The sequence below is a fragment of the Cydia fagiglandana genome, chromosome Z (assembly GCF_963556715.1).
Source record: "Cydia fagiglandana chromosome Z, ilCydFagi1.1, whole genome shotgun sequence".
NCBI lineage: Eukaryota > Metazoa > Arthropoda > Insecta > Lepidoptera > Tortricidae > Cydia > Cydia fagiglandana.
Window position 1 is genome coordinate 30,042,606 of NC_085959.1, and position 27,354 is coordinate 30,069,959.

The 27,354-nt window shown below is 38.6% G+C and overlaps 1 protein-coding gene across 1 annotated transcript; it reads right to left on the bottom strand.

The window, feature by feature from the left end:
• Positions 1-848: 848 nt before the first annotated feature.
• Positions 849-26,154, bottom strand: LOC134678902 (NAD(P) transhydrogenase, mitochondrial-like). Its single transcript, XM_063537647.1, has 23 exons — positions 26,013-26,154; positions 25,106-25,274; positions 24,603-24,760; positions 23,694-23,834; positions 23,053-23,175; positions 22,534-22,721; positions 17,056-17,211; positions 15,015-15,219; positions 14,402-14,611; positions 14,085-14,165; positions 11,090-11,235; positions 10,048-10,136; positions 9,885-9,969; positions 9,476-9,589; positions 8,215-8,381; positions 7,735-7,872; positions 5,437-5,654; positions 5,007-5,158; positions 4,551-4,704; positions 3,270-3,374; positions 2,790-2,909; positions 2,449-2,540; positions 849-2,201 (listed from the first exon to the last, which is right to left on the bottom strand). The coding sequence occupies exons 2-23, from the start codon at positions 25,264-25,266 to the stop codon at positions 2,055-2,057; spliced, it is 3,150 nt and encodes a 1,049-aa protein (XP_063393717.1). The 5' UTR covers positions 25,267-25,274; positions 26,013-26,154; the 3' UTR covers positions 849-2,054.
• Positions 26,155-27,354: the final 1,200 nt, after the last annotated feature.

The following is a 27,354-nucleotide window of genomic DNA, read 5'->3' on the forward strand; positions in this document are numbered from 1 at the left end:
TAAAAATAGTGACAAAGTGGCCGTAGTCGAGTGCACTCGCAACGCTATCAGCCTTAAGCGCCCTCCAGACTATGCGCGTGAATCGCGGGCGAAGCCGCGAACGCGAGTGTGGAGTCTAGTTCGCTGATATGCGAAATCGACTCCAGACTCGCGTTCGCGGCTTCGCGCCGCGATTCGCGCACGAGTGTGGAGCGGGCTACAACCGTGAAGGCCTGTCCAAACGAGAACAACTTGATTTGCCGGCCGGCCTGATTTGATCGGACAATTTAATCAAATTGGCGAAAAATTGTCCTCGTTCGAAATAGAGAGATATCGCAGAGGAAAGTTTGAAGTCCAACAACAAAACCGGAAATGAAAAACATGTACGGGCGAAGGGTTATCGTCCTATAGAAAATTTGAATTTCACGCCTTTTTCTACTGACAAAGTTGTTTGACCGGCTTTAACCTTTTGGACGCCAATGACCGATATATCCGCACCGCAGGTCGAACGCCAAAGACGGATTAATCGGTCACAGATGGTCACAGACCACAGAGCAACATAAACCTACGTGCATATGCATAAAGTTCAATTTCAGTTTTGACACTTCGGTGACGTGGCGTCCGAGTGACTGTTTTTGAGTTTGACACGGCGTCGAAAAAGTTAATTGTAAAGCTATGGTGGCCGAGTGGAAGGGGCGTCAGAGGGGATGGCGCGGATAAGCGGGCCGGGAGGAAACGGCCAACTTGAAGCGAACATGCAGTTATAACATAACTATTTAAATTGACTTAAAATTATTTAAACGTAATATGTTTTCGAGGTACATTTACTCATTTCGCAATACAATTGCAAATTAATAATAACGCACTCCTATTTTTAAATTGTTTATTAATTGCTTTAAAAAAAGTTGCAATAAGAACATAATTAGGTACAGACATAGTTTAGAACTAACAGCAAGTTCTTAAGTACTAGCATCTAGCAAGTTAACTATTACATTGATGATGAGTTGAATTGTTGCCTGTTGTTAAACATCAAGCTATCTAGTAGAGTGTGATATTTCAGTTTATAGTATAGGGCAATTGTTATTTTAACTTACTTCAAATCACTTCAAAAGTTATAAAGTTCAAATACGCCATCTCACCAATTAATGGTTGCCAGATACAACCAGATATTTCCGATATAAAGTATGTCGGTACCACGCCAAAAGCTTCATTATTCACTTTCATTAATATCACAAACGTTAGTGACGAAGTCATATTTGCGCAAATACCGCAATGAATCTCAATAATAATGGCACTTAGGGTAGAAGGTAAAAATATAATAAAAGTTGAAAAAATCACTTAAAAAACTATTTATAGTATAACTATCCATATTTTAAATGCACGCTTTATTTATGCGGATGTACGGGCCCAGTTTATTGCAAAGCGTGCGTCTCTATCTGACGACGACAACAGATGCGATAAACGACGACGAAGTAAACAAATTCCATAATACGCCCATAATTTCCAAGTAAAATAGCAATAGTATATAATGGAATGTGAAGGGAGGATACACTGGTAACATTAACAATGATTATAAACCATCCACAGAGTTATGCTAATAAATTCATACATTCATGTTTATAAAAAATATCAACAAAATGAATTCGTTTATAATACAGAAAAATAAAAAAAAGATTGACTGGATTTCTGTCATTTGTAAAGAAATTAACAAATCTGTAAATATCAATAATTAAATGAAAGACTAAGAATATAATTTTTATGGCAACCAATTATTTTTAGAATAGACTAGATAAATAGATTAAAGTTACAACATTATACATGTTTAATTATTGATTTATTGTATTATTGTTAGACTGATGTTAAATCGCTTGGTATAAGTATGTAAACAATATTTCATAGTTAGAAGTGTTTGTCGAACCCATTAATTAAATAACAACAAGTACATACATTTCATTAATATAAAATCAGTCCCACATAGTAGTCGCAGCCTTATTCGTTTAAGTAGTAAAGATCTCATCCCCAATTACTACGGTGTAGTTATAGTAATAGTCCACTTTCGATCGATGTAATGGAGCTCAAGCGGTGAGATGCTTGACCCTCTCCAGAAGGGCGTCGCAGGTCTTCTTTGCGTCGCCCAGCAACATGGCCGTGTTAGGATTGTAGAAGATCGGGTTGTCCACTGCGGCATATCCAACTCCCATGGATCGTTTCATAACTACCACCTAAAAATTTATGAGTTTTAGTTAATTTGATATGCGGTCATATTTATTTAAAAAAGACCTATCTAGATTTGACGGTCACTATGACAAGCATAGACAAATGGGTAACCCCGATTAACTACTTATGTAATATTATTCACCAGAAAAAGTATGAAGGAGAAAATGTCTGTAAAAACATGGCTTAATTTAAATTCAAAAATATCGTAGAAACGCGTAATCACTACTTGAATGTGCATTTCGACTGACGCACCTGTTGGGATTTCCACACTTTCAGTACAGGCATTCCGGCGATGGGAGAGTTGGGGTCGGTCTCGGCAGCACTGTTCACAGTATCGTTGGCACCTGTATCAATAAATTCATCATTTAACATGTTCTACAAGCAAGATTTAATAAAATAAAATGTTTCATAAATATCTATATCTACAGATCAGTGCAAATTATGTTTCACAATAGCGCCAAGAATAAAACCATTAAAACATTGGCCAAGGCATATAATGCTAACTTACTATTTTGTAAACCATGATTTCTGCATTATTAGCATATTGATACGTATACCAAGGTGCTATTATGGACCGGCAAGACAGTACATACCAATAACCAGCACTAGGTCAGTGTCGGGGAAGTCGTCGTTGATCTCATCCATCTCCAGCACGTCGTCGTAGGGCACGCCAGCCTCCGCCAGCAGCACGTTCAGTTGTCCCGGCATGCGACCTGCGGCATGCATCATGTACTATATTATATACCTACTATTCGCACTCATTCGACAGTCATTCGGCCTTTTTATATTGTCTTAGGACCTATAAATCGTTTTTTTAGCATTAGAAAGAGCTTGAAAGGCGGTAAGCGGTCTTGGCATGTCTTTTAATGGAAAAATGTTTTTAAAAAGCAGTAACTATTTCTTATGAAAGCAGAAGAATATAAATGATCGTATTAGATTCATAATTGTTACATATTTGCCATAACTTTTTTTATCCCTCTCTCCCTTTTTCCCATTATGATTTGTTAGATACTTATAATATGGAGTTACCTGCAATTTTAACGGACTTTAAATATGTACAATAAATAAATTACCTGCAACGGGGTGGATCGCGAAACGCACTCTCTTGCCTTGTTTCTTTAGCATGTCCACCAACTCAGCGATTGGGTACTGTGCTTTAGCGACGCACAGACCGTAACCTATGCGGCAAACAATATTATAATTTAATACAAGATGTAGTGTAGGTGTGTATTAACTGAACAGGTAAAGAAAAGACGCTTACCACAACAATTTTCGTACATTAACCCGCCCGTCTATATCTCTATTGCACGTGCATAATTAAGTATATTGCTATACCGCTCGCACAGTGACCTTGACAGCCGGGATCATGGGGACAGCAGTATAATAAAATTATGAGCGTGCAATATAGACAGTAGCAGGCTGGTCAGTCTACGAAAATTCTTGTGGTAGGTATCTTTTCTTTAGCATGGTCATTGAAGATTGAAGATGAAACAGTTTGGACGAAATATTCATACATGCTTATCTCTTTCTGGTGACCTTACGAACAGAACTACAAGAAATCGTGAACACCGCTGTTTTAAACTTTCACAATTTTTACACATTATTAAATTGTACAACAGGACTTAATCGCGTACAGCGTTGTCCCTGTGGTCTAGGAGAAGACCGAGACAACGCCGTCCTCGAAATGTCGGAGGTAAATATTACAAATTAAATACGCCATTATTACTCCGCGCCGACCCGCTGCTCGTCACGCCGTACCCGCCCAGGATCACGTTGGGCAGCGACCGGTTCATCGCCTACAATGATAACAGATTGTTTACCGGGTGTGATGATGATGTTGGAGGCGCGGGTGATGAGGTCGGCGACGGAGTCGACGTTGAGCTCGGTGTGCGTGGCGCCCGCCGGCCGCGCCGACCCGCTGCTCGTCACGCCGTACCCGCCCAGGATCACGTTGGGCAGCGACCGGTTCATCGCCTACAATGATAACAGATTGTTTACCGGGTGTGATGATGATGTTGGAGGCGCGGGTGATGAGGTCGGCGACGGAGTCGACGTTGAGCTCGGTGTGCGTGGCGCCCGCCGGCCGCGCCGACCCGCTGCTCGTCACGCCGTACCCGCCCAGGATCACGTTGGGCAGCGACCGGTTCATCGCCTACAATGATAACAGATTGTTTACCGGGTGTGATGATGATGTTGGAGGCGCGGGTGATGAGGTCGGCGACGGAGTCGACGTTGAGCTCGGTGTGCGTGGCGCCCGCCGGCCGCGCCGACCCGCTGCTCGTCACGCCGTACCCGCCCAGGATCACGTTGGGCAGCGACCGGTTCATCGCCTACAATGATAACAGATTGTTTACCGGGTGTGATGATGATGTTGGAGGCGCGGGTGATGAGGTCGGCGACGGAGTCGACGTTGAGCTCGGTGTGCGTGGCGCCCGCCGGCCGCGCCGACCCGCTGCTCGTCACGCCGTACCCGCCCAGGATCACGTTGGGCAGCGACCGGTTCATCGCCTACAATTATTAGTATTATTAATTACACATTTAGCACATCCAATTAGGAGGCTCCCAGTTAATTGGATGTGCTAAGGCCCACTTGTACCATTCCACTAACCCGGGGTTAACCGGTTAAACCTGGAGTTACAATGGTTATCAGTACAATTTGACACTAGGTTAATGGTTTAACCGCTTAACCACGGCTTAGTGGGATGACGCAAGATGCCCTAAAATACCTGGAAGTCCTAGTGGGAGCATAACAGTATAAACATAAGATGTTAAGATGAGAGAGTGGCTACCTAAAAGATCAGATTTCGTACCTTGCACATGATGTAGGAGAGGATGGCGCCGGAGCTGCCGATGAGGGCGCCCACGATGGTCATGAGCGAGTTGTTGAGCATGAAGCCCTCCGCGCACAGCGCCCAGCCCGAGTAGCTGTTCAAGACTGTGATCACCACCGGCATGTCGGCTCCTGCGCATCACAACACATCTCATATTATACCCCTTCCATTCATACCTATTGCACAAGAACAACACTTATTACCAAATTACGTCGATTATATTACGATATTATAATACTGCTGGAGACAGAACAACTATAGACTTAATAACGTACAATTTTAACGCGTTTATAAACATACACCATCGTGTATCATTGAACGCTGTTGATTGAGGGTCGGCTCGTCCGACCTGGCGAAAGCTCGGAAATCTATTCCAGCAGACAAAAGTTACCTTGTTTAAGTTACTTGCCTCCGATAGCAGCCGTGAGCGTGAGCCCCTGTATGCCGCTGAGCACGGCGGCGGCGGACAGCAGCGGCAGGCCGGGCACGTCGGGCAGCGCGAGCAGCGCGCCGCCGCAGCCCAGCGAGCCCGCCAGCAGCCCCGCGTTGATGGCGTGCCGGCCCGGCAGCAGCAGCGGCGCCGACGACAGCGACCCCTGCAGCTTGCCGTACGCTACTAGCGAACCGCTGGAATACAACCGAGCGCTCGTTACACTTACTTCATAAACATAACATCAATCTCCTTGTTTGTTCACACATAATGCATAAGTAGACAGTTTTTTTTTAAATACGAGACGGGAAGAAAACATTTTTTTTATAATGTCAAAAAGCAAATGCAATTGGTCAATTTGCAAATATGATCGTCCGTAATAAAACTAATGTTGTATGGTAAACGTCCCAGTGCAGGTAAACAGGTTAATGCCGAAAAGTTAACGCCCTCCTGACACCTCTATTGCTAAAGATGAAAGTTTAAAGATGACATGTACTGGAAACAGTGACGACCACACGGACGTCTACAATTATCTGACTAAATAATTCTTGATCAACTCCTGGTTAAAAGCAAAAACATGTAGCAACACATACCTAGGGACTGTTAAACTCGATGGCACGATTTGTATAGGTACTCTTATATAATAAATCCCATCAAAAACATAAATGTAAAAAAGGAGAGCCAAGTTCTTCGGTTCGCCGCAAAAAGAATGGAGATCTAAATGAGTGCCAAGTTCTATGCAAAATCCAAATATGTATTTATAGGAACAAAATAACATTATAAACAAGTATTAAACTCTATTTCTTTGCTTTATTGGATACCTATAACAATTGCTGTTATTTAAAAAAAATGCGAGATCTTAAAGCAGGTTAGATTTGACTTGGCCAGTTTTCATTACATCAGTCATTTTATAAAGTTATTCAACATGTATATTTTGTAATTCTGATAAAAACTGGCCAAGCCAAATCTAACCTACTTTAAGATCTCACATTTTTTTTAAATAACAGCAATTGTTATAGGTATCCAATAAAGCAAAGAAATAGAGTTTAATACTTGTTTATAATGTTATTTTGTTCCTATAAATACATATTTGGATTTTGCATAGAACTTGGCACTCATTTAGATCTCCATTCTTTTTGCGGCGAACCGAAGAACTTGGCTCTCCTTTTTTACATTTATGTTTTTGATGGGATATCAATACTTTTTGTAAAGAAAACTAGGCAGGTATTGAGATTTAATGTTTTTTCTTGTGTTTCCGCTGCATGTTTTTTACTTCTGTTCTTTGTATTAATTATGTGGTGCCGCGCGCCGCCAACGACACACCGTTGGCCGGTTGTTTAGCGCGTATTACAGGTTTTTTGTATGGGGACCTCCCCTATTTTTTAACTTTTTTATTTTTATATTTTTTCTACGCTTACACACAATTACCGAGCTGGATTCCAAATTTCATCCTTCTAGGTCATCTGGAAGTAGGTTAGGTTTAGGTACTATATGTTAGTCACAATAAAAAAGAAATTTGTATGGGGACCCCCCCTATTTATAAATTTTTTTTTGTTTTTAGATTTTTTCCTACGCTTACACACAATAACCGAGCTGGATTCCAAATTTCATCCTTCTAGGTCATCTAGAAGTAGGTTAGGTTTAGGTACTTATATGTCAGTCACAATAAAAAATGGTTCTTTTGTATGGGGACCCCCCCTATTTTATAACTTTTTTTTATTTTTAGATTTTTTCCTACGCTTTCACACAATAACTGAGCTGGATTCCAAATTTCATCCTTCTAGGTCATCTAGAAGTAGGTTAGGTTTAGGTACTTATATGTCAGTCACAATAAAAAATGGTTTTTTTTGTATGGGGACCCCCCCTATTTTATAACTTTTTTTAATTTTTAGATTTTTTCCTACGCTTTCACACAATAACTGAGCTGGATTCCAAATTTCATCCTTCTAGGTCATCTGGAAGTAGGTTAGGTTTAGGTACTATAGGTCTGTCAGTCAGTCTTAAAATTTACGACTTTTTGACCTTCATATCTTTATAACCGTTTGAGCTAGCTTCATGAAATTTGGGCTTCTAGATGTCCTTATGGATATAATTAAACACACGTAGTTTTATGTGTTTACGTTAAAGATGTTTTGAGTTATAGAAGGGTCAAAAGTGGCACCAAGTGGTTCGTGTAATATTACACTTGGCGCTGGCTAGCCAGTTCCTTTGCTTGAACTTGGCTTGACACGCTGCCGCGTGTCTAGATAACTTTAGGGTTAGAAGACACCAACTTACGTGAAAGTAATTCCACCGATGTAGGTTCCTAGGAACAGCGAGGTCTTGAGCGTGGCGGCGGTGGGGTCGAGCGCCATGGCCGGGAAGTCGTGCATGTATGTCGCCAGGCACGTCAGCACGGCGGCCATGCCCACCAAGCTACAATACGGTAGGCAGTTATTACGTCATGCATTTGTCCGAAACAAGAATGCCAATCTAACAAGACACATTTCGTCCTAACTTAAACGAAGTCTAGGAGCGTGTTGGCGGTTGATACTCTTATTCAATTTATAACGGTATGGATTTGTCACGTTTCACTAAAGCCGCCTAAATGGGTACTGTAGTGGAAAACTCAAAGATTTACTGCCCAGCAGTGCACACTCGCTACCCGCAGTGACACAATTAAGGGCATAAAAACATATAAGATTTCAATGGATAAAGCACCCGCGCTAGACGAGCCGTTTGTCTTAGGTTCATCGTACGTGTTTACAATTGATGTACCTGTGGAAACCGGCAACGAGTTGGGGTAGGTCCGTAATGTCGATTTTCTTGGCGATTGTGCTTCCTAGCAAGCCACCGACGCCGGCGACTCCCAACATTTGCGCCAGCACCTCGGCACTAGGCGTCAGAGCGCCTAACGTCGCCGCAATGCCCCCCGCGACGCCAATCTACCGAATAAAACGATTCAAACAAGGTGAACTTTTGGAATGAGATACATTTTAATATCATCAATGAAAAGCAAATCCGATTTGCAATATTGTATTGTCAATGTCAACTGTATAATAAATTCTTAACACAAACGTTGTCTTTCATATTTGTGTGTTATTGGTAATCATTGATTAACACATTAACAGGCAAGAAATAAACTACAATACATACTACATGTTAAAGTTTGATCGCGGAATAATTAATCAACATCAATAACAATGATAACACAAATAAAGGTAATAAACACTAATAACTCATGGAATAAAAATTACATAGTAGTGTAGTTAGGGTTGCCAGATGGTCGGGATTTGGCGGGATTCTCCCGGTTTTTAGCATGTGTTCCCGATTCCCGAATAAGTATAAACTGTCCTGAAAAACAGCTTCACGTTATAAAACAATAATTTCAAGTTCCGAACTGTCGTCGAGCTGACGTAGTGCCAATAATGTAAAATATCGTTGTGTTTAATACAATTACTTTAATTTGAATGTATTTTTTTCCCGACTTAAGTCCCAAAATCACGAAAAATTGATATTGTTTCCCGATAATAGCGGCTTTCGATCTGGCAACCCTAAGTGTAGTGGTTTTTCTCGCGCCTGTTATCTCTCATTGGCTTTACAATGACCATTAGACCGAAACTAATGAGATTACAATAAGCTGGTCTCGGGCCGAGTCATAGCTGATCACTGAGTATGTATGGAATTGACTTACGAATGCCTTTTCTATTCTTCATAAAACTTATGTTATATCAGAATAAGAGTATAGTTGGTAGGGATGATAAGCCAGTACAATTTTGGTAACCATAAACGATGGCATGGACATCACGTCGCTAAGAGTAAGACTATCTTAGACTTCATGACACGCCGGTTTCGCGTGCACACTTACTCACTTGTCGGGTTTGAGCCATTGACCGCTTCGCCCTCAAGTTGTGAATGTGTGCACATAGATCGGCTTGTTATGGAATGGAGTCACAGTCCATGAAGGTTGGCAATGACTGAGCGTCAATAAATTTATGAAATGACATGAATGACGTCAATAACATGAAATTATGTTTACCATTCCGAGATAGTTGCCCTTGCGCGCCGTGGTCTGCGAGCTGAGCCCAGCCAGCGCGCCCACGCAGCACAGCGAGGACGCCAAGTACGCCATTTGGTGAACTTCGGGGTAGCCCTGCCAGGACAGTCATTAGTATAATTAATTAAACTTGTAAAACATATGGAGTCAGCGCCCAAGTGTCTAACCTTGGAAAAATATGTTAAACATCTAAAGTGCGACATTTGGCAAGTGCCCTACCTTTACCTTCTTCTTGTATTTTGCGGGACCACTTATCTTATGTTGCCCTAGCCTAGATAATGGAAATCTTTATCTACAAGGCAAAGAATTAGCATAAATTTCTTACACAGACGCTAATAAGAGAAGTAAACTAGTAGTGACATGTGTTTTACTATATGATTATGTTACTTACCTGCATAGCTGTAACTAGGTAGCCTCCAAGTAAGGCCGCTGCTGGGATGGAGTATAGGTATCCATATTCTGGGGGGTCACCGGGTCTGAAACAGAGCACCCGTACAGTAATCCTCGTTTGCAAACAACATAAGCAATATAATGCTATCGCGCAAAAACAATACCTTTTAAACATGTCAAGCATGCGCTGGGTGACCAAGAATCCACCAAACACGTTTACAAACGAGATGAGAGCGGCCGTGCTCGCTAACCACTACAAAACAAAAAAAAACTGCATGAACACAAGCCGAAAAACAGTACAAGGTTGTTTGGTGACCAAGCGTGGGAATTGTTACTTTATTGTAATCAAGTGTCTGCCACACACGACGAGAATACAATTTGATTGCAAGCCATACGAAACCATTTTGCGTCCGCCCAAAAATAACAAGATTTTATGATAGGACAAAAAATCAGATAATGTTGAGAAATACCTCTGCCATTGTTAAAGGTCCCCACGCTGAGGACCAAACCAAATACATATAAACAATCTCATGCATAAAACAAATTTATTAAAACGTATGAACATATACTAAAATAATATTTTCCTGATAGTTGAATAATATAGTAGAATATGGCTTAAAGCGTTAATTTAGCCATTTGTTCTTCTTTTGAATTGTGCAAATTAATTAATACATATCTCTAAACAAAACAATAATATTGATAAATATGTACATCAACGCTGCTAAGCGTTAACTACAAACAGTTAAACTTAACAGTGTGGGCGACGGCAGGCGTGGCTCACTCCGCGATTTCGTCGCTTTGCTACAGGTAGGTAAAGTGGTTGTCGCCACCTAGCGGCCATATCTGTGCTGATCGTAACAGACGCGTTTTGTTTAGAGAGTGAGTCTTCTGTAAGTACCTAGTACTATTATTTATTCTGTGGCGATGGTACAAAGCAAAGAGTAATAAATTGCAATAAAATCAAAAATAATTTCATAAATTAACTGGACTCATAAAGTAAATTAGCTAGCAACCGACCGCACCACAGAATTAATTCACACATTTAGTACCTAAACTGTGAAATCCGTAAGCGTAATTTTAAATAAGGGCTGATTTAGACGGACAGACCGATCAAAACCCGCAGTGGTATGAAACTCGCATGCGAGTTCTCGCATCGTCTAAATAGGGCTTAAGGCGCACACAACTGCGAGTGTCGTTGATCTGTACCTGCACCGGAGTCTCGGGGACGTAGCCGCCGCCCATCAGCAGCAGCCCGCCGACGGCTGTGATGCCCGACACGGCGTTGGTGACGGACATGAGCGGCGAGTGCAGCGCGGGCACCACGCCCCACACCGTGTGGTACCCCACCACGCCTGACGGATCAAACAGAACATTACTAGTGCGTACCGCTTCCCTGCCTCGCTAGGGACTTGTCGCGCGAAACACCTGTGGAGATGGGCCTTGAGACCGACACAAGCGCACACATAACCACAATGCCTCGGCGGATTATTACTTGTGTGGTGGGTATACAATATAAACAATGTTTAGGATATGAAATACTATGCCGATGTTTACAGAAACAATGTTTAGTTAGGACGTTCTGAGATACAATTAACTTGGCGATTAAGTTTCGGAAATACGAGGATTTCTGTTTCTGAAACCGTGTTAAAAAAATGTAAGGTGGTTCGCTTTTCATACAAAATTCAATCAAAGCTCATTAAGTAACTACACACTATTAGTACACAAATATTTTCGCATTTATCTTCTTTCGAATATTCGTTTGCGCGAAATTAACAGGAAAACAATGTTTCATACAGAAATCATGCAAAAATCATAGTTAACTTTTCATCAATTTTACGTATGTGTGTGTCACAAATGTCGTGTACAGATACATTTGCGACGTTGCCATTCCATTTCCGACGTTGCCGGGCTGACCACGGCTCGAATTTGGAGTGCCGTCATGTTTAGTGCAATTTTGTTGACACTGATATTTGACAGGTAGTTAATTGACCTAAGCGAGAAGTTCGTCAGCTTAGCTAAGAACTATCATGGCGTGTTATGCAAACAGTCGCTTTTTTGCTTGCAAACGGAAGATTCCCGGTTCGATCCCCAGTCATTGTATGCTGGAACATTTTGTATTTTTGTTACACCTAAATTTCGTATTGTTTTTTTATTTTTATTTAATTTTTCTTATTATCATAAATCGATTATTAAGTATGGGCTACACGTATTGTTTTATTTTTACAAAGATAATTAGTAATTATACTCTACCTAATCTCTCTGATTTTTACAATCAGGACATCTTCACTGCAATAAAAACCGGGCAAGTGCGAGTCGGACTCGCGCATGAAAGGTTCCGTGCCATAATGCAAAAAAAAAAAACAAAAAAAAGCAAAAAAAAAACGGTCACCCATCCAAGTACTGACCACTCCCGACGTTGCTTAACTTTGGTCAAAAATCACGTTTGTTGTATGGGAGCCCCATTCAAATCTTTATTTTATTCTGTTTTTAGTATTTGTTGTTATAGCGGCAACAGAAATACATCATCTGTGAAAATTTCAACTGTCTATTACGGACTATTACGGTTCGTGAGATACAGCCTGGTGACAGACGGACGGACGGACGGACGGACGGACGGACGGACGGACAGCGAAGTCTTAGTAATAGGGTCCCGTTTTACCCTTTGGGTACGGAACCCTAAAAAGTAGTGTATAAAATTTCCTGTGGTTAAAAATAATGGATTTTGTCTATGAATGAAAAACACAATTATTACTATAGTTTGTTTTTTTTAGCATTAGAAATAAGGTAAACAATCTTGACGTGTCTTTTAATTGAAAAACACATTTTAAAAATTAGTTACGGCAAATATGTAACAATTATAAATCTAATACGATCATTTATATTCTTCTGCTTTCATAAGTAATCGTTTTTGATTTTTAAAAAACCTGATAACACTGAGTATGTGGGGGAAGCGCTGCTGGCCTAGCCGAAAGCAATTCGGAGGTCACGGGTTCTAACCCCGGTTCGTACCAATGATTTTTCGAACTTTTGTACGAAATAGCATTTGATACCTACCTATTTACACACCGATACCTATTTTTCGGTGAAAGAAAACAATGTGAGGAAACCGGACTAATCCAAATAAGTTTACTCTCTGGGTTGGAAGGTCAGGGCAGTCGCTTTCGTAAAAACTAGTGCGCATGCCAATTCTGGGATTAGTTGCCAAGCGGAGATTGAATATCTGGGAGACCGACCAAAGCTTAGAAAACATAAAAACTCAAAAATGCGCGTTTTCTCATAGACCTAGCTAAGAGATTAAACCCCTTATAGCAAATTTCATCGAAATCGTTAGAGCCGTTTCTGATACCATCCAAATATGTATATAAATAAATAATTATATATATAATAAATTAATAATTGCTCGTTTAAAGGTAAGATAACACAAAGGAGAAACGAAAAGAAATTACCTACTCGCACCAGTCTTGAACCCCAATCCTCTTGCACGTATTTCCACGAACATACCGTTACGCTATTGCAACATACTTACGTTGTGTGAAATTGTCTACTACAAGGATCACGGAAACACTGTTTGCAAAAAGAATAGATAGTATAGAGGGGTCCTGTCAAAGTAAATTTTGTAGTCACGGTACATTTACTGCCATCTATCGACACACGATTAAAACTTAAAATAAAATTGAAAATGTATAAATGAATTAAAATATGTTTACGGATATATGATTATTAATTTTTATTGTTCCACAATGACCCATGTTCTTTCACTGATACGTGTTAAAATTGTTAAATATCAAACGATGTCGCCAACGCCATCTAAACGACAATAGACCAAAGGTATATGGCGCCATCTATTCGACAGTGACTTTTGCTTGACATCCGAGGCACGTTTTTTTCTTAGACTTTATTTATCTTATACGGAGTTATATATATCTCTGCTGTTTGCATGTGTGAGTAATAGTAGGAAAAAGCGTGACAGCAACACTCCGTCGAATTAAAAAGGTGGTTTTTGCACAATGAAGTATTCAATGTTTATTCTAATAGTTCAATATTTACTTAAAAAGTGCGCGAAACATACTTTTAAGTATACAAATACCAAGACCATTTCACAAAAAAATAAAATCTGAAATTTTGCAAAAGTGGTGCCATCTAGCGAGAGTTAAGTTTTGAGTAACCTAGGCGAACCACCTTAAAGGTTTTTGGTACATACCTGATAGAGCGAGTGTCGTTGTCATGGTTGTGAATGCAGGGTTGGGCGATGCCATGCCCAAGCCAATTAGCGACGCCAGCCCTGACCATAAAAAAATCATAATCATCAAGTGAAGCAAATGGTACTTTCAAGTAATATTTTAAGAAACAATGCAGCATAACACAATAGAAGTGCTTATAAGGAAAATATTATATATTTAAATAATACTTTAGAAACAAGACCTTAAGTTGCAAACCTCTTAACTCCGTCTGAACGATATAAGAAAGAGATTTGCAAAATTACCCGTAGATACTGATAAAGAGTGTTGGTTTATTTACCTGTGGAATACAAGAAAGAGTCCTTGAGAGTGTCATTGAAAGGATTGGGCGGTTCGGGCTTGGCAGGCGCGGCGGCGGCGGCGGGCGCGGCCGTGACGGCGGCCATGCTCGGCGGCGGCGGCGCCGGCCACAGCAGCTCGCCCGCCTTCAGCACGATGGCGCCGCGCGTCACCTCGTCCTCCAGGTCGATGTGGAAGTGGTCGTTTGTGCCTGGTATATATTACATACAATTACATATTATTAATAGGTACTAATGACGTGTTAATATCAATTTTTAAATTAGTTACTTACTTAAACAAAATTATTAAAATACATGAAACGTGAAATTTCGTAAATACTCGGACAACTTTTTATCTTGTAACCATAAGAGCTGTTTCCCAATGACGTCCAGTATTTTGCGGGTACGGTTTTTTGCAGGATCCAGTTTTCTGTAGTATGCATATAGAATCCTTGCGTGAAAGATACTACTAAAACAGTATCCTGCAAAAAACCGTACCCGCAAAAAACGGGACGTCAGTAGGAAACAGCTCTCAACCGAACCGCGGTGCGGCGTGCAGCACAGTATATCAACTCGGAACTTACCTATTAGTGAGAATTCTATTAAAATACCGACCCATACTAAGAAGCAGTCCAGAGATATTGTTAGCGTAGAGCGTGGACGCATGCGCCGGCATCCTGCTCGGCATGTCTGTGAGCCCTATGTGCGTGACTCCGTGCACGGTGGTGACGACGCCCTTCTTGGTGGTCTGCACGTTGCCGCCCATCTCCGCCGCCAGGTCCACGATCACGCTGCCCGCTGTCATGTCGCGGACCGCGTCCTACGGTACTCAAACAACTTCTTATGTGGACCAATGTTGAATGATTAACCCTCTTATTCATAAACGAGCTACACACAATTAGCTAATAATCGTTTCCCCTTATCAGTATCTGTATTTGTAAGAAAGGGACAAAACATAATTTAACTAAATCAGACCTGTAAAGTTTTATGAATAAGGGGGCAAAGGGTAGGCAGAGGCATTGCGCATTCGATAGCATCATACCGCCAAGAGTCAATAAAGTTTACGAATGGTCAGTTGTGGATTGGTTGGTGGTAACTACTCGGAATTATTTTTCCCAGTTATTACCACTAGTATTAACAGGTGGTAAAAAAATTTGTTGTTATACACCACTGGTGACAATGTGGTAGTAACTAGTGAGAATAATCCGAAAGCCTACTTAGCAGTAGTTCTCTTAGCAGTACTTTTCTCTAAGTCCACGTTCTAAAAATATTTCCTGTATTTTGTAATCATACTAGTGGCTAACCATGGACCTAGAATATACGGACGTAGTTTTGCTAAGACAAAAACTGTGATTCCATCATCCACCAATTTCCTAGTATTTACGCGTGACACACACACATTGACAGTTATCTCAATGCCCTCATCCACCAATTTGCCGTCAGACGGATCAAAACGTCAGTGAAGTAAATTTGTCCAAGAAAAATGTAAAATATGCCGGCATGTGTAGTTAAATCCTGCAAGAATTGTACCGATCGAAAGAAAAAAAGTGACGGAATAACTTTTCATAGCTATTTTTATCAATTATCATGGTATTGTACATAAAATCTCCATATTTCATTGTTTATAAATGCGAAACAGGAGTGTGACCAGGAAGTTGAATAGGGTAATTTCCCGAAAGTAGGGTAATTGATGCCCTTCTTATTAAATCATTATGTATATAAGAGATCATTTAGGACATTTAGCTAAATTATTGATTTTGCATTTCAAACTAGATCGGTATGGTAATTTCCCGATAATAAGGAAATTAAAGACGTTTACATGAATAATTTTTGATAGCTAACGTTTATTTGTTTTTAACCATTTACCCAATAGTATAAAAATGTTAGCGGACAATTATTTAAGCGACAGCTAAAGCAGTGGCTAATACATAGATCATGTTTTTTACGATTTAAATGAGTATTTTTTATTTAAGACTATGTAATTTTAGATGTACTTATTATAAATTTAAGTGATCTGTATATAATATTGTACCTAATTATGTAATATTGTATACCCGAACAGGGTAGCCGTTGCGACTTTGTATTTTTTTGACATCTTGTTTGACACTGTAAACAATAAATGAATTCTTATTCTTAAGGTAAACAAACATACTTATGTTGCTCGACGCGGTCCCAGTCCAGTACATGTCATCTTGAAACTTAAGTCATTGTCAATAGAGGTGACAGCAAGGTGTCATCTATTGGGCATTAACATGTCGAGCACTAGTACATTTACCTTATATTTATTTTTTATTTAAAACCAGATATGTTACAAGTTAAATATCATTAGGTATTGAAAATAATATTTGCACAAAGTAATTGTGCAACAATGCGCATTTTCAAGACCTATAAAATCAGTTAGGTAGACACTTTTTTATCGTCTAACGTAAAACTGTACTATTTTAATATTTGAAAACAAGGACGACATTGAAAATAATTGTTTCACCATTAGGGGAGAATTTGCGTTACATATATGGTATCACTCGTCTACACGCACACTTTCAAACCGTCCGCCATTGCAGGGTCACAGTTTGTCTTAAGTGACATTCCCTCTGTCAAATATATAACTCTATGTGGCTAACTTAATATTTTAATTACTTATCGGGTATGAACCAACCTCCAAAATGAGCAGGGGCGCTGGCTTGCCGGGTATGAGAGCAGTAGTTATAACGACATCAGAAGTCCTCGCTTCCTTTCCTAACAGAGCTCTCTCGGCGTTAAGGAACTCTTCACTCATCTCCTTGGCGTAGCCACCTTCTCCTGAGCCATCCTCCTGTATAATCAATAAGGGCTGATTTAGACGATGCGAGAACTCGCATGCGAGTTTCATACCATTGCGGGTTTGGATCAGTCTTCATCATCAGATTAGGTTGAATTGGACGTAACCAACAGTCCGCAAAGTAACTAAAATTGTATGCGAGTTCGCGCGCTAGACGGCGCAATCAGCCTTAATTGGTGAAATAGCGCATAGATAGCATTCATCCCCTACGTAAGTAGATACGAAATGGCGCTTGTTTCGTGGTGTCATAGTTGGGTATCAGCCATTTAGTCAAGTTCTCAGTTCTGTGTATAACTAAGTAGGTAAGTATACGATACGTCGAGGGGCGCGGCACATAAAAATCTTACCTAAAGAGAGCTGTCATCGTTAATTGATGAGACAATTCCTGTTTATTATCCGTGTCCCAATGTCGTATTAATCGATCAATCATTATCATTATTAATTGATTTTTCATGCAGTTTTGTTTATATGATAGTCGGCAAACGTAGCAAACGAGCAGACCTGATGGGAAGCGGTCATCGTCGCCCATGGCCTTGGAGTTTGTTCAGCCTCGCGAAATACCGCAAATATTATTACACATAATACTGTGTTACACACATGTTATCTGTACCAAATAGCGAGCAAATCACATAGTAAATATTATATACCTACAATATTTAGTGGAGTTTATCAACAGCTGATACAAGCAAGCAAACCAAGCGTAATCATAATTTATTTTCGCTAATTCTTAAAACCTAGAGTAATTTATTAAGTACTTAGGTAGTTAGGAATATGAAACCTTGTTCTATTCCACTATAATTCAGAATTAGATTTGAGTTAGCCCATTTAAACGGATGTCGGGACTTACATATAAAATTTATTCTAGCACTACTGCTGGAGCAATTGGAGAAAACGCATAACTAGACTAAATATCTACCTACAGTACCTACTAGCTATGTGCCATCTATTATCATGCACGTAAAGTGACCCTAATAAATACGATACCACACCTAACCTCCGTTGCATTGTGCATCGTAATCACTGTGAACAGATATCATTCATAGAGTGGACGAAGGTACGTACAATATCTGTTGAGATACAAGAATAGTTAGACCTACAATCTAGATGATGTTCAAATGTTGGACAGTAAAGTTCATTACATATATTCTTTTATATTTCATAATGATTCTTAGAGGAGGTACCTACATCTTATCTATGTAGTTACCTATTGTTTGTGACAGGGTTTTAGCGCTTAGGAATATTTATACTAAGAGGCAGAGTAAAGGTATACAAATCTAAATACCTATGTCAGTTTTTAAACTGAGAACAATAATGAACTAAACAACAAGTTATTAAAAGTGATAAAACATCTTATCAATGTGGTCGGTACTATTTACTGACACTGACATAACAAACAATATTATGTTATGTAACATCGTTAACAGCTGGGACAGCTACTAAATGTACGAGTACATAATTAGAGTAAACCGCGCGTGTTCATCTTATTCAGGGCATATCATACACATTACACACACCGAGTACCTATAGGTTACTTGGTAAGAGTAGCAACAGCGGACCATATTAATATTATTTTTCTCAAACATGCAATGAAATATTGATGTTATGTTCCTTATAATAGGCTGCGAAGTATGACGTTTCAGGTGCGGCTAGGACAAAAGGTCGTTAATGGAATTTCATACACATCTTGCAGGCCTAGGCCGGCAAAGTCCTCTTTTTTAATTTTCATTTCACAGATATTTGTGACACAGCATCGTGGCATTCATCCATCAAACAAAACTAGAGGCAGTATTTGCTTTATGGTTCGTAATGACACTCTGCCACTACGCCTATAAAAAAAAAATAAAAAACAATGTTTGCTATAATTTGCAGTTTTATTTGTATAAAATCAACATGAACTTAATAAATAATACATTCTATAATGTATGTCTATAATTTTATAATTCTAAATTATAAATTTAACTACACAAATAAAAACATTTAAAAATTTTCATTTAAACGTTAGCGGTATAAAGGTCTACTCAAACACGCGTAGTTATATTTTTTAAATTGTTATGGAGGTAAAGTTGAAAAATATTCATTCTGTTTTATTGGATTTATGGTGCGTTGTTGATTTTTTGACTTTAATATGAGTTCCGACGAAATAGTGAAATTAATATTAATTGTAATCGTAGGTGTTGGAATTGGCAGCGTAAGCAGAATTGATTTTAAATAACTTGCTGCCTCTGCCGTCAAGTCAAAGACGAAGTATGTATATGGTTGCTTATTGCAATTTTATTATTTGAGAAACTAAGCAAAATGGCTTACAGTTTATTAGAAACAGTTTTGTGGCATATTTTAAATGAATGTAACTACAAATTCGTCAACAGTGTGGAAATTATACTTATTTACTCCATGCATAAAGCAACGATGTATGTGAAACATGATATCAACATGAAAGACTATGTAAACTTATGTGACGAAAACGACAGTCAGACGGATACAAGGCGAAAAAATCAAAGATACATGAAAATATACGGGTAGTAAAAATACACGACTCGTGTAAAACATACGCGTGATAATGATATAGGTACGTGTTGGTTATATTTTGGGTGTAGTTTACTTTTAGTTTTTTCTATAAATAAAACTTGGGTTTCGTGGATTTTTTTTTTTATTTCATTGCATGTTTGAGAAAAGCACTATACATACCTCGGCGGGAAATGGGGTTGCCCGCGCTCAGACCTATCCGGCCTCGCTTCGCTCGGCCGTCTATATGTCTTCGGCCGGCAACCCCTTTCGTCCCGGCCTCTGTAGTAATGTACTATTAAACCCAATTATCACGTATAAACGCTAAAAATTTAAATTTTCTATTTTGCCCCGAATGAAGAAATAGATCCTAATCTGGTTGTGGCTGATATTGCTAAAAAGAGGTCTCTACGTACTTTATTTTAGGCTGTAGGTTATTTAACTACGAAAATTCTTAACCACAGTAAGACTAATTGTAATTATTTATTTAGAACATGTTGTGTATGATATGTTTTATTTTTTAAATTAAGTATATTTAATTGTAAATGGTAACAAGCATTTTTATGATATTTATGATTTTTTAATACGACTTTATAATTTGGCATGCCAGCTTTATTGGGAACCCCCAGAAAGCAAAGCTATAGACACATTACTTATACATATAAACATTTAATATGCAAGTAAGATAGGTACAGCAGAGCAATTCACTCGCGTGATAACTTTTTGATTTTAAAGATAATAAAATCACTAGTTAACCAACGACCGTAACAATGCGTCTAAGAAAATATATGGTAATCTGAATGGAAAGCAAGGAAAGCAGCATAGACTCGGTGCCTTGGAATAGTTGAATTGTAATGTAATAGTACATTACTACAGAGGCCGGGACGAAAAGGGTTGCCGGCCGAAGACATATAGACGGATTGGTCTGAGCGCGGGCCACACCCATTTCCCGCCGAGGTATGTATAGTGCTTTTCTCAAACATGCAATGAAATAAATAAAATAAAAAATCCACGAAACCCAAGTTTTATTTATGGAAAAAACTAAAAGTAAACTACACCCAAAATATAACCAACACGTACCTATATCATTATCACTCGTATGTTTTACACGAGTCGTGTATTTTTACTACCCGTATATTTTCATGTATCTTTGATTTTTTCGCCTTGTATCCGTCTGACCGTCGTTTTCGTCACATAAGTTTACATAATGTTGATATCATGTTCACATACATCGTTGCTTTATGCATGGAGTAAATAAGTATAATTTCCACAGTGTTGACGAATTTGTAGTTACATTCATTTAAAATATGCCACAAAACTGTTTCTAATAAACTGTAAGCCATTTTTCTTAGTTTCTCAAATAATAAAATTGCCATAAGCAACCATATACATACTTCGTCTTTGACTTGGCGGCAGAGGCAGCAAGTTATTTAAAATCAATTCTGCTTACGCTGCCAATTCCAACACCTACGATTACAATTAATATTAATTTCATTATTTCGTCGAAACTCATATTAAAGTAAAAAAATTAACAACGCACCATAAATCCAATAAAACAGAATGAAATTATTTCAACTTTACCTCCATAACAATTTAAAAAAATTAACTACGCGTGTTTGAGTAGACCTTTTTACCGCTAACGTTTAGATGAAATATTTTTAAATGTTTTTATTTGTGTAGTTAAATTTATAATTTAAAATTATAGAATTTGGTTAATAATGTATCATTTATTAAGTTCATGTTGATTTTATACAAATAAAACTGCAAATTATAGCAAACATTGATTTTTGTTTTTTTTATAGGCGTAGTGGCAGAGTGTCATTACGAACCATAAATCAAATACTGCCTCTAGTTTTTTTTAAATGGATGAATGCCACGATGCTGTGTCACAAATATCAGTGATATGAAAATTAAAAAAGAGGACTTTGCCGGCCTAGGCCTGCAAGATTTGTATGAAATTCCATTAACGACCTTTTGTCCTAGCTGCACCTGAAACGTCATACTTCGCAGCCAATTATAAGGAACATAACATCAATATTTCATTGCATGTCTGAGAAAAAAATATAACTACGCGTGTTTGAGTAGACGTTTTTACCACTAACGTTTAGATGAAATATTTTAAATGTTTTTATTTGTGTAGTTAAATTTATAATTTAAAATTATAAAATTATAGAATGTATTATTTATTAAGTTCATGTTGATTTTATACAAATAAAACTGCAAATTATAGCAAACATTGTTTTTTTTTTATAGGCGTAGTGGCAGAGTGTCATTACGAACCATAAAGCAAATACTGCCTCTAGTTTTTTTAATGGATGAATGCCACGATGCTGTGTCACAAATATATCTGTGAAATGAAAATTAAAAAAGAGGACTTTGCCGGCCTAGGCCTGCAAGATGTGTATGAAATTCCATTAACGACCTTTTGTCCTAGCCGCACCTGAAACGTCATACTTCGCAGCCTATTATAAGGAACATAACATCAATATTTCATTGCATGTTTGAGAAAAAAATATAATTAATCCGAGCCATAACTCATTATCGCTTTATCTCACTATTTTCAATCAGTCTTGTCTGAAACCGAACCAAATTATCTGAATTAGCAGACACACCGTGTCGTGACGTTCACTGTATAAAAAAAAAGCCGGCTACCTCGGAACCTCCTACTCTGATTTAGCGACCGCATCACTATTATTTATTCTGTGACCGCATTAAGTGAACACCCAATGTAATTGCAGCCTTATACGCGGCGTCTCAATATTTGAATACCTATCTTGCATTGTAGATCTGTTGTGCATACATGCGCACACTGACCTTAACATCCATAGTTATAAACTGCGCGCCGAGGCTCTCGATCTGCTCGCGCACGGCGGGGCGCGTGTCGAAGGCGCGCACGGCGGCGCCCATACAGCGCGCCTGCGCGGCCGCCGCCAGCCCCGCCACGCCGCCGCCCACTACCAGCACGCGGCACGGCGGCACCCGTCCCGCCGCCGTCATCTGACCTGCGTACACCGTTTTAATATAGGATTGACCTACAATAACTAACATACTTACTAAGGGCAAGTTAAATAAAAGCTTGTAATTGTAAAGGGGGGATAGCTCTCTCCCACCACCACCACCACTTAAAATTTTGAGCGAATTGGGTGCAGTCGTCTATTATGACCGTTTCTTTACAACAACTTGTTAAATAGTAGAATAAAAAAAATATGCGATTTCTGTATTAGTCCCATAATAAAAGTTGTTCAGTATGACCTATATCTAAATGCACTACGCAGAGTAAGGCTGGTGAAAAAATTCCAGCCTGTTTACGTAGGTAAATAAATAGTGTGGTACCAGAGAAAAACCTGGGGAAGTTGGCGGCGGCCTCGATGACGGCTCGGTACCCGGCCACGTTGGCCATGGAGCTCAGCGCGTCGAACGCCTGCGCGCGGCTGATGCGCGGCACGCAGTCCATCGCTGACGACAAATAATTAAAGTTCCGTCACACAGGCGCGTTTTCCGGGCGGGGCGTCAGCGTTTTATAAGTAAAGGCGGCGCGCCCCGTTCCCGCCCCACCCGGAAAGCGCGACTGAGTGACGAAGCCTTTTAGCTTCGATCAACGAATTCTCACGGGATCTACAAAGAATAGGTACAAGCACAAGACTAGCCGGTAAAACTTGGGAAAAACCAACGAGTGGTCTTGGCTGCATTTTTGATTAGGATGCAATTGTTAGTCTTTCTTCGTCAATTGCAAGAGTTCATCGCAATTAAAAGACATGGAAACAGAGGAACTGTTAGACTAAAGCCTCTTCCAAAGATCTGTAACACGACGGGTTCTCGATACGATCCCACATTTTACACTTAAAATTGCCGGTGTACACGATTAAACAATTTGAATTACTTACATATTTCTTATCTATATAAAATTATGAATACCCAATAAGTAGGTACTAACCTACTCCTACATACATCACTAATTATAACTTATACTTTACCAAACGCATTAATCCTCTTGCCAGCAAGTTTTTTGATTAAGTCTTGATTTTGTGCAGGGTATAAGAATGATATTAAAGTACTTTCATCCCTTACATTTGGGAGTTCATTATCTAAAAGTGGACGGACTTTTAGAACAATATCTGAAACAAAACAAAGAAGATGTTACTGTAGCCAATGATTGAGCAATAAAAGGTGATTAGCATATAACTAAGGAATAAATATCAATGGTAAAATAAAAATCTCACTAAAACCTGTTATAAAAAATTTATTATACTTGCTTATTAGGTATACTTAAGATTTCAATTAATATTTTTATTACAAGGTGTTTGTCTAAAATAACTATATGATCTCCATGTGCGCATTCAATTGATGGCACGGGCTCACAAAAGACTAATTCTTAACCTTTTGACCACCATGGCTGGTATAAACAATAAAGTGACAGAGTAAATGAAACGGTATACGGAGGTAAGATGATGGTCCATGGAAAAGACAATAGAAATAGAACTCATCATTCCTTCAAAATATAGCCGACTCTGTAGGTATATGTATCTGTGTACCAATACTCAATAGTGTAATGGGTGATGGAACTGTACTGTTAAGACTTCATAATTACTGAGCAATCGGGACATTGCTAGGGATTCACAAGACGCAATCTGTTCGAATTAACTTTTTGGTCGTAACGTGATTTTCTTTTACGTGTTATTTGGCATGTTAGGTATTTGGTAGAAAGATTAATTTTTGACTTTGATAGCTCTTGGATAGTTCGGCGAACGTACGCTGCTGACGCTACAGCCTAATGGCAAAGTCTAAAATTGATTTAAGTAATTCCTTTTTTATATATATATATTTTTATTTATTTGAATAAACTTTAATTAACAAATGTATAAACAGTTAGGTATAATATTTACCAGATTGTTGGAATGTATCCTTTGTAGAGGTAATTTTGGCACCAGCCTCCTCATATAACTTATTGTTGAAGTTGGCTGAAAACCCAGCATTCTCCTCGACATTAACACTAAAACCTTTTTTTACTAATTTGCTAACTACCGCTGGTACTACAGCCACCCTGTAAATTAAATACTTTATGTAAGTACTTCACACAGTGGAAAGGGAGAAATATACATATTATAATTATTGTATGCATCTAGATAGAATTTTGTATCCAACCAGAAATTTAGTTATTATATTGGAATAATTATGTTTTGGTTTTAATTAAAAAATCATTCATTAATAATTAAATTATACCACCTAGGTATTAAAAATCTCATTTATGTTTTGATGATATAAGTTACAATTTTAAATAAAGATTAAGTAAACATACCACTATTTTAACTAGAAGGATATTAATAATAATTAAGTGCCTAGTAGACACATTTGTTTTATAGTAAATTTAAAAATATTGGATACCTACCTTCTTTCTTCATTCCAAATTTCTTTAGGTATGCCAACAGTGAGTTTGTTATATGGCACTCCCTGGATGGTGGGGGGAGTGGCAGATGAGCTGTAGAGCCGCAAGTGCCATGACTGGGGCAGCGGCTTGCATGCTCGGAGGATCCTGGTGCAACCACACATTCTAACACCTGGAAGCAAGCATAACAAACAATTATCATCAATCATGAAAACACTCACCAAATAAATTAAAAAGGAACTTTAGAAATAAATCATATAACTTTAAAAATGGGTTGTAGCACTTGTAGCAATACCTATGTCCTATAGCTGAAAATAAAATAATTATAAAACAGCATTACCAACTTTATTAACCCAAGCGTTTCTTTTTCAAAGAGATGGTATTATTTTTATGATTGAAGCAGGTCAAACAGGGCTAGTGTGATAACCCTTATCTGCACATAAATAAAAGTATAATTTTATATATCAAACAAAAATAAAATAACCATAAGGTATTAATCTTAAATTATCGTTTCTTAGGCAGTTATGCTACCCCAAAAACATACCCACAATAAAAAAAAAGTTAATGCTAAATGTAATTAGTTGGAAGAGCAGAATTTTTAATACTCATTTATACGAATAAAACAATACAAACTATAACAATATAGAAACTTGGTGAAGTTTTGAATGAAACATAATAACGTCCGTTGAATTAAACTGCGTTCTGTACCTTCAATGCAATGCCACAAAAAGATGCCGAGTAGAGTTCAATAACTCGCTCGCAAAAATACGCGGGCATATGATTTATATTACATTGCATATTTAAAAAAACACGGTTCATACTCGCTGGAGCAGTAACATGCAGCTAATCTAAAAATAACAGTTACTAGAGTAGAGTTTATTAGTAGCGTATCTGGGAAAAATTCACTTACCCTAATGAAAACATAAAAAAATGAAGCTTTGAATATTGGTCCACGTCGCTGCGCCGATAACCAATAACAAACCAAGCCAAGCCAGCGGCTGCCCGCCGATTGCTAAATTCCCGCTTCACCCTCGCTCGCGTATCTACTGTGATCGCGACAGAAAAGTTGATTAATAGTGACGTGCATGGCAGTTCAAACAGGCCCATGTAACATATCGATACTGCTGCAGCTGATATACTGAAATACGCCCAACTTGTCAAGTTGTCAGTAGAAAAAGACGAGAAATTCAAATTTTCTATGGGACATCATAGAATCTACGCCTCTACATTTTTTAAATTTGTCGCTTTTTCCTACTGACAAGGTCACTGTGCCAGAGCATATTGTCTACCTTCATGTATTTTAAATATATTACAATAGAATCTTTCCATAGAATATTTAGATCCTAGTAGCTTATATTATATTCCATGGGCTCCGGATAAGATTTCTACTAGAGTTAGACCAAGAAAAGTCTGCAGAGATTTTGACAGCACACGCAGTGCCAGTGTTATTTATACGTCATGATTACATAGATGTTTGACGTTTAAAATAACACCGCACTGTGTGTGCTGTCAAAATCTCTGCAGACTTTTCTTGGTTTAACTCAATTTGTATACAGTGAAACCTGGTTAAGTGGGACCTGGATAAGTGAGAAACCTCTATAGCTGGGACTCATGGTGCGGTCCCGGCACTTAGGCGCTGAATTACCTCTGTTAGTGAGAAAAAACAGACCTCTTTAACTGAGATTAGTTGTTTCGATTTTATAGTCAAATTTACCTCTATTACTGAGACAGAGAGTGTATTTTACCTCTTTTACTGAGATAGTCTATAGGCAAATTAAACACAAGTCCTCTCCTTCACGATTTTCGTCGACATCTCTTCTAAATACCTAAAACTGGTATGGATGTGTTCCTCGTGGTCTCTAGAATACGAATTGACCGGTTTTAGTTTATGGAGGGGGGGACGTGACGAAAAAAAGGGGGGCAAAGTGGGCGGCCGACCAGCATTGATATTTGTTCACATCTTGAGTCCTATGGGACCTATCGGTTCGTGTGAGGTGTCTTTTGAAAGAGTATTAAACGTGATATTATTGTTTCATAATAACCGTAGTCATAACTGTAGTCGTTTACAAAAAAAATTAAAATATACGATTTTTCACCGTGCATGGATGGCATAAGTACTGACAAAACATGCGTCTAACTCAATAAATTATAATTTTACCGCAATTAATGTTATTACAAAATATACGAGGAATTTCATTAGCTTTCCAAAAATATAAGTTTTATTAGTGTATGATATTATATAACCAAGTAAT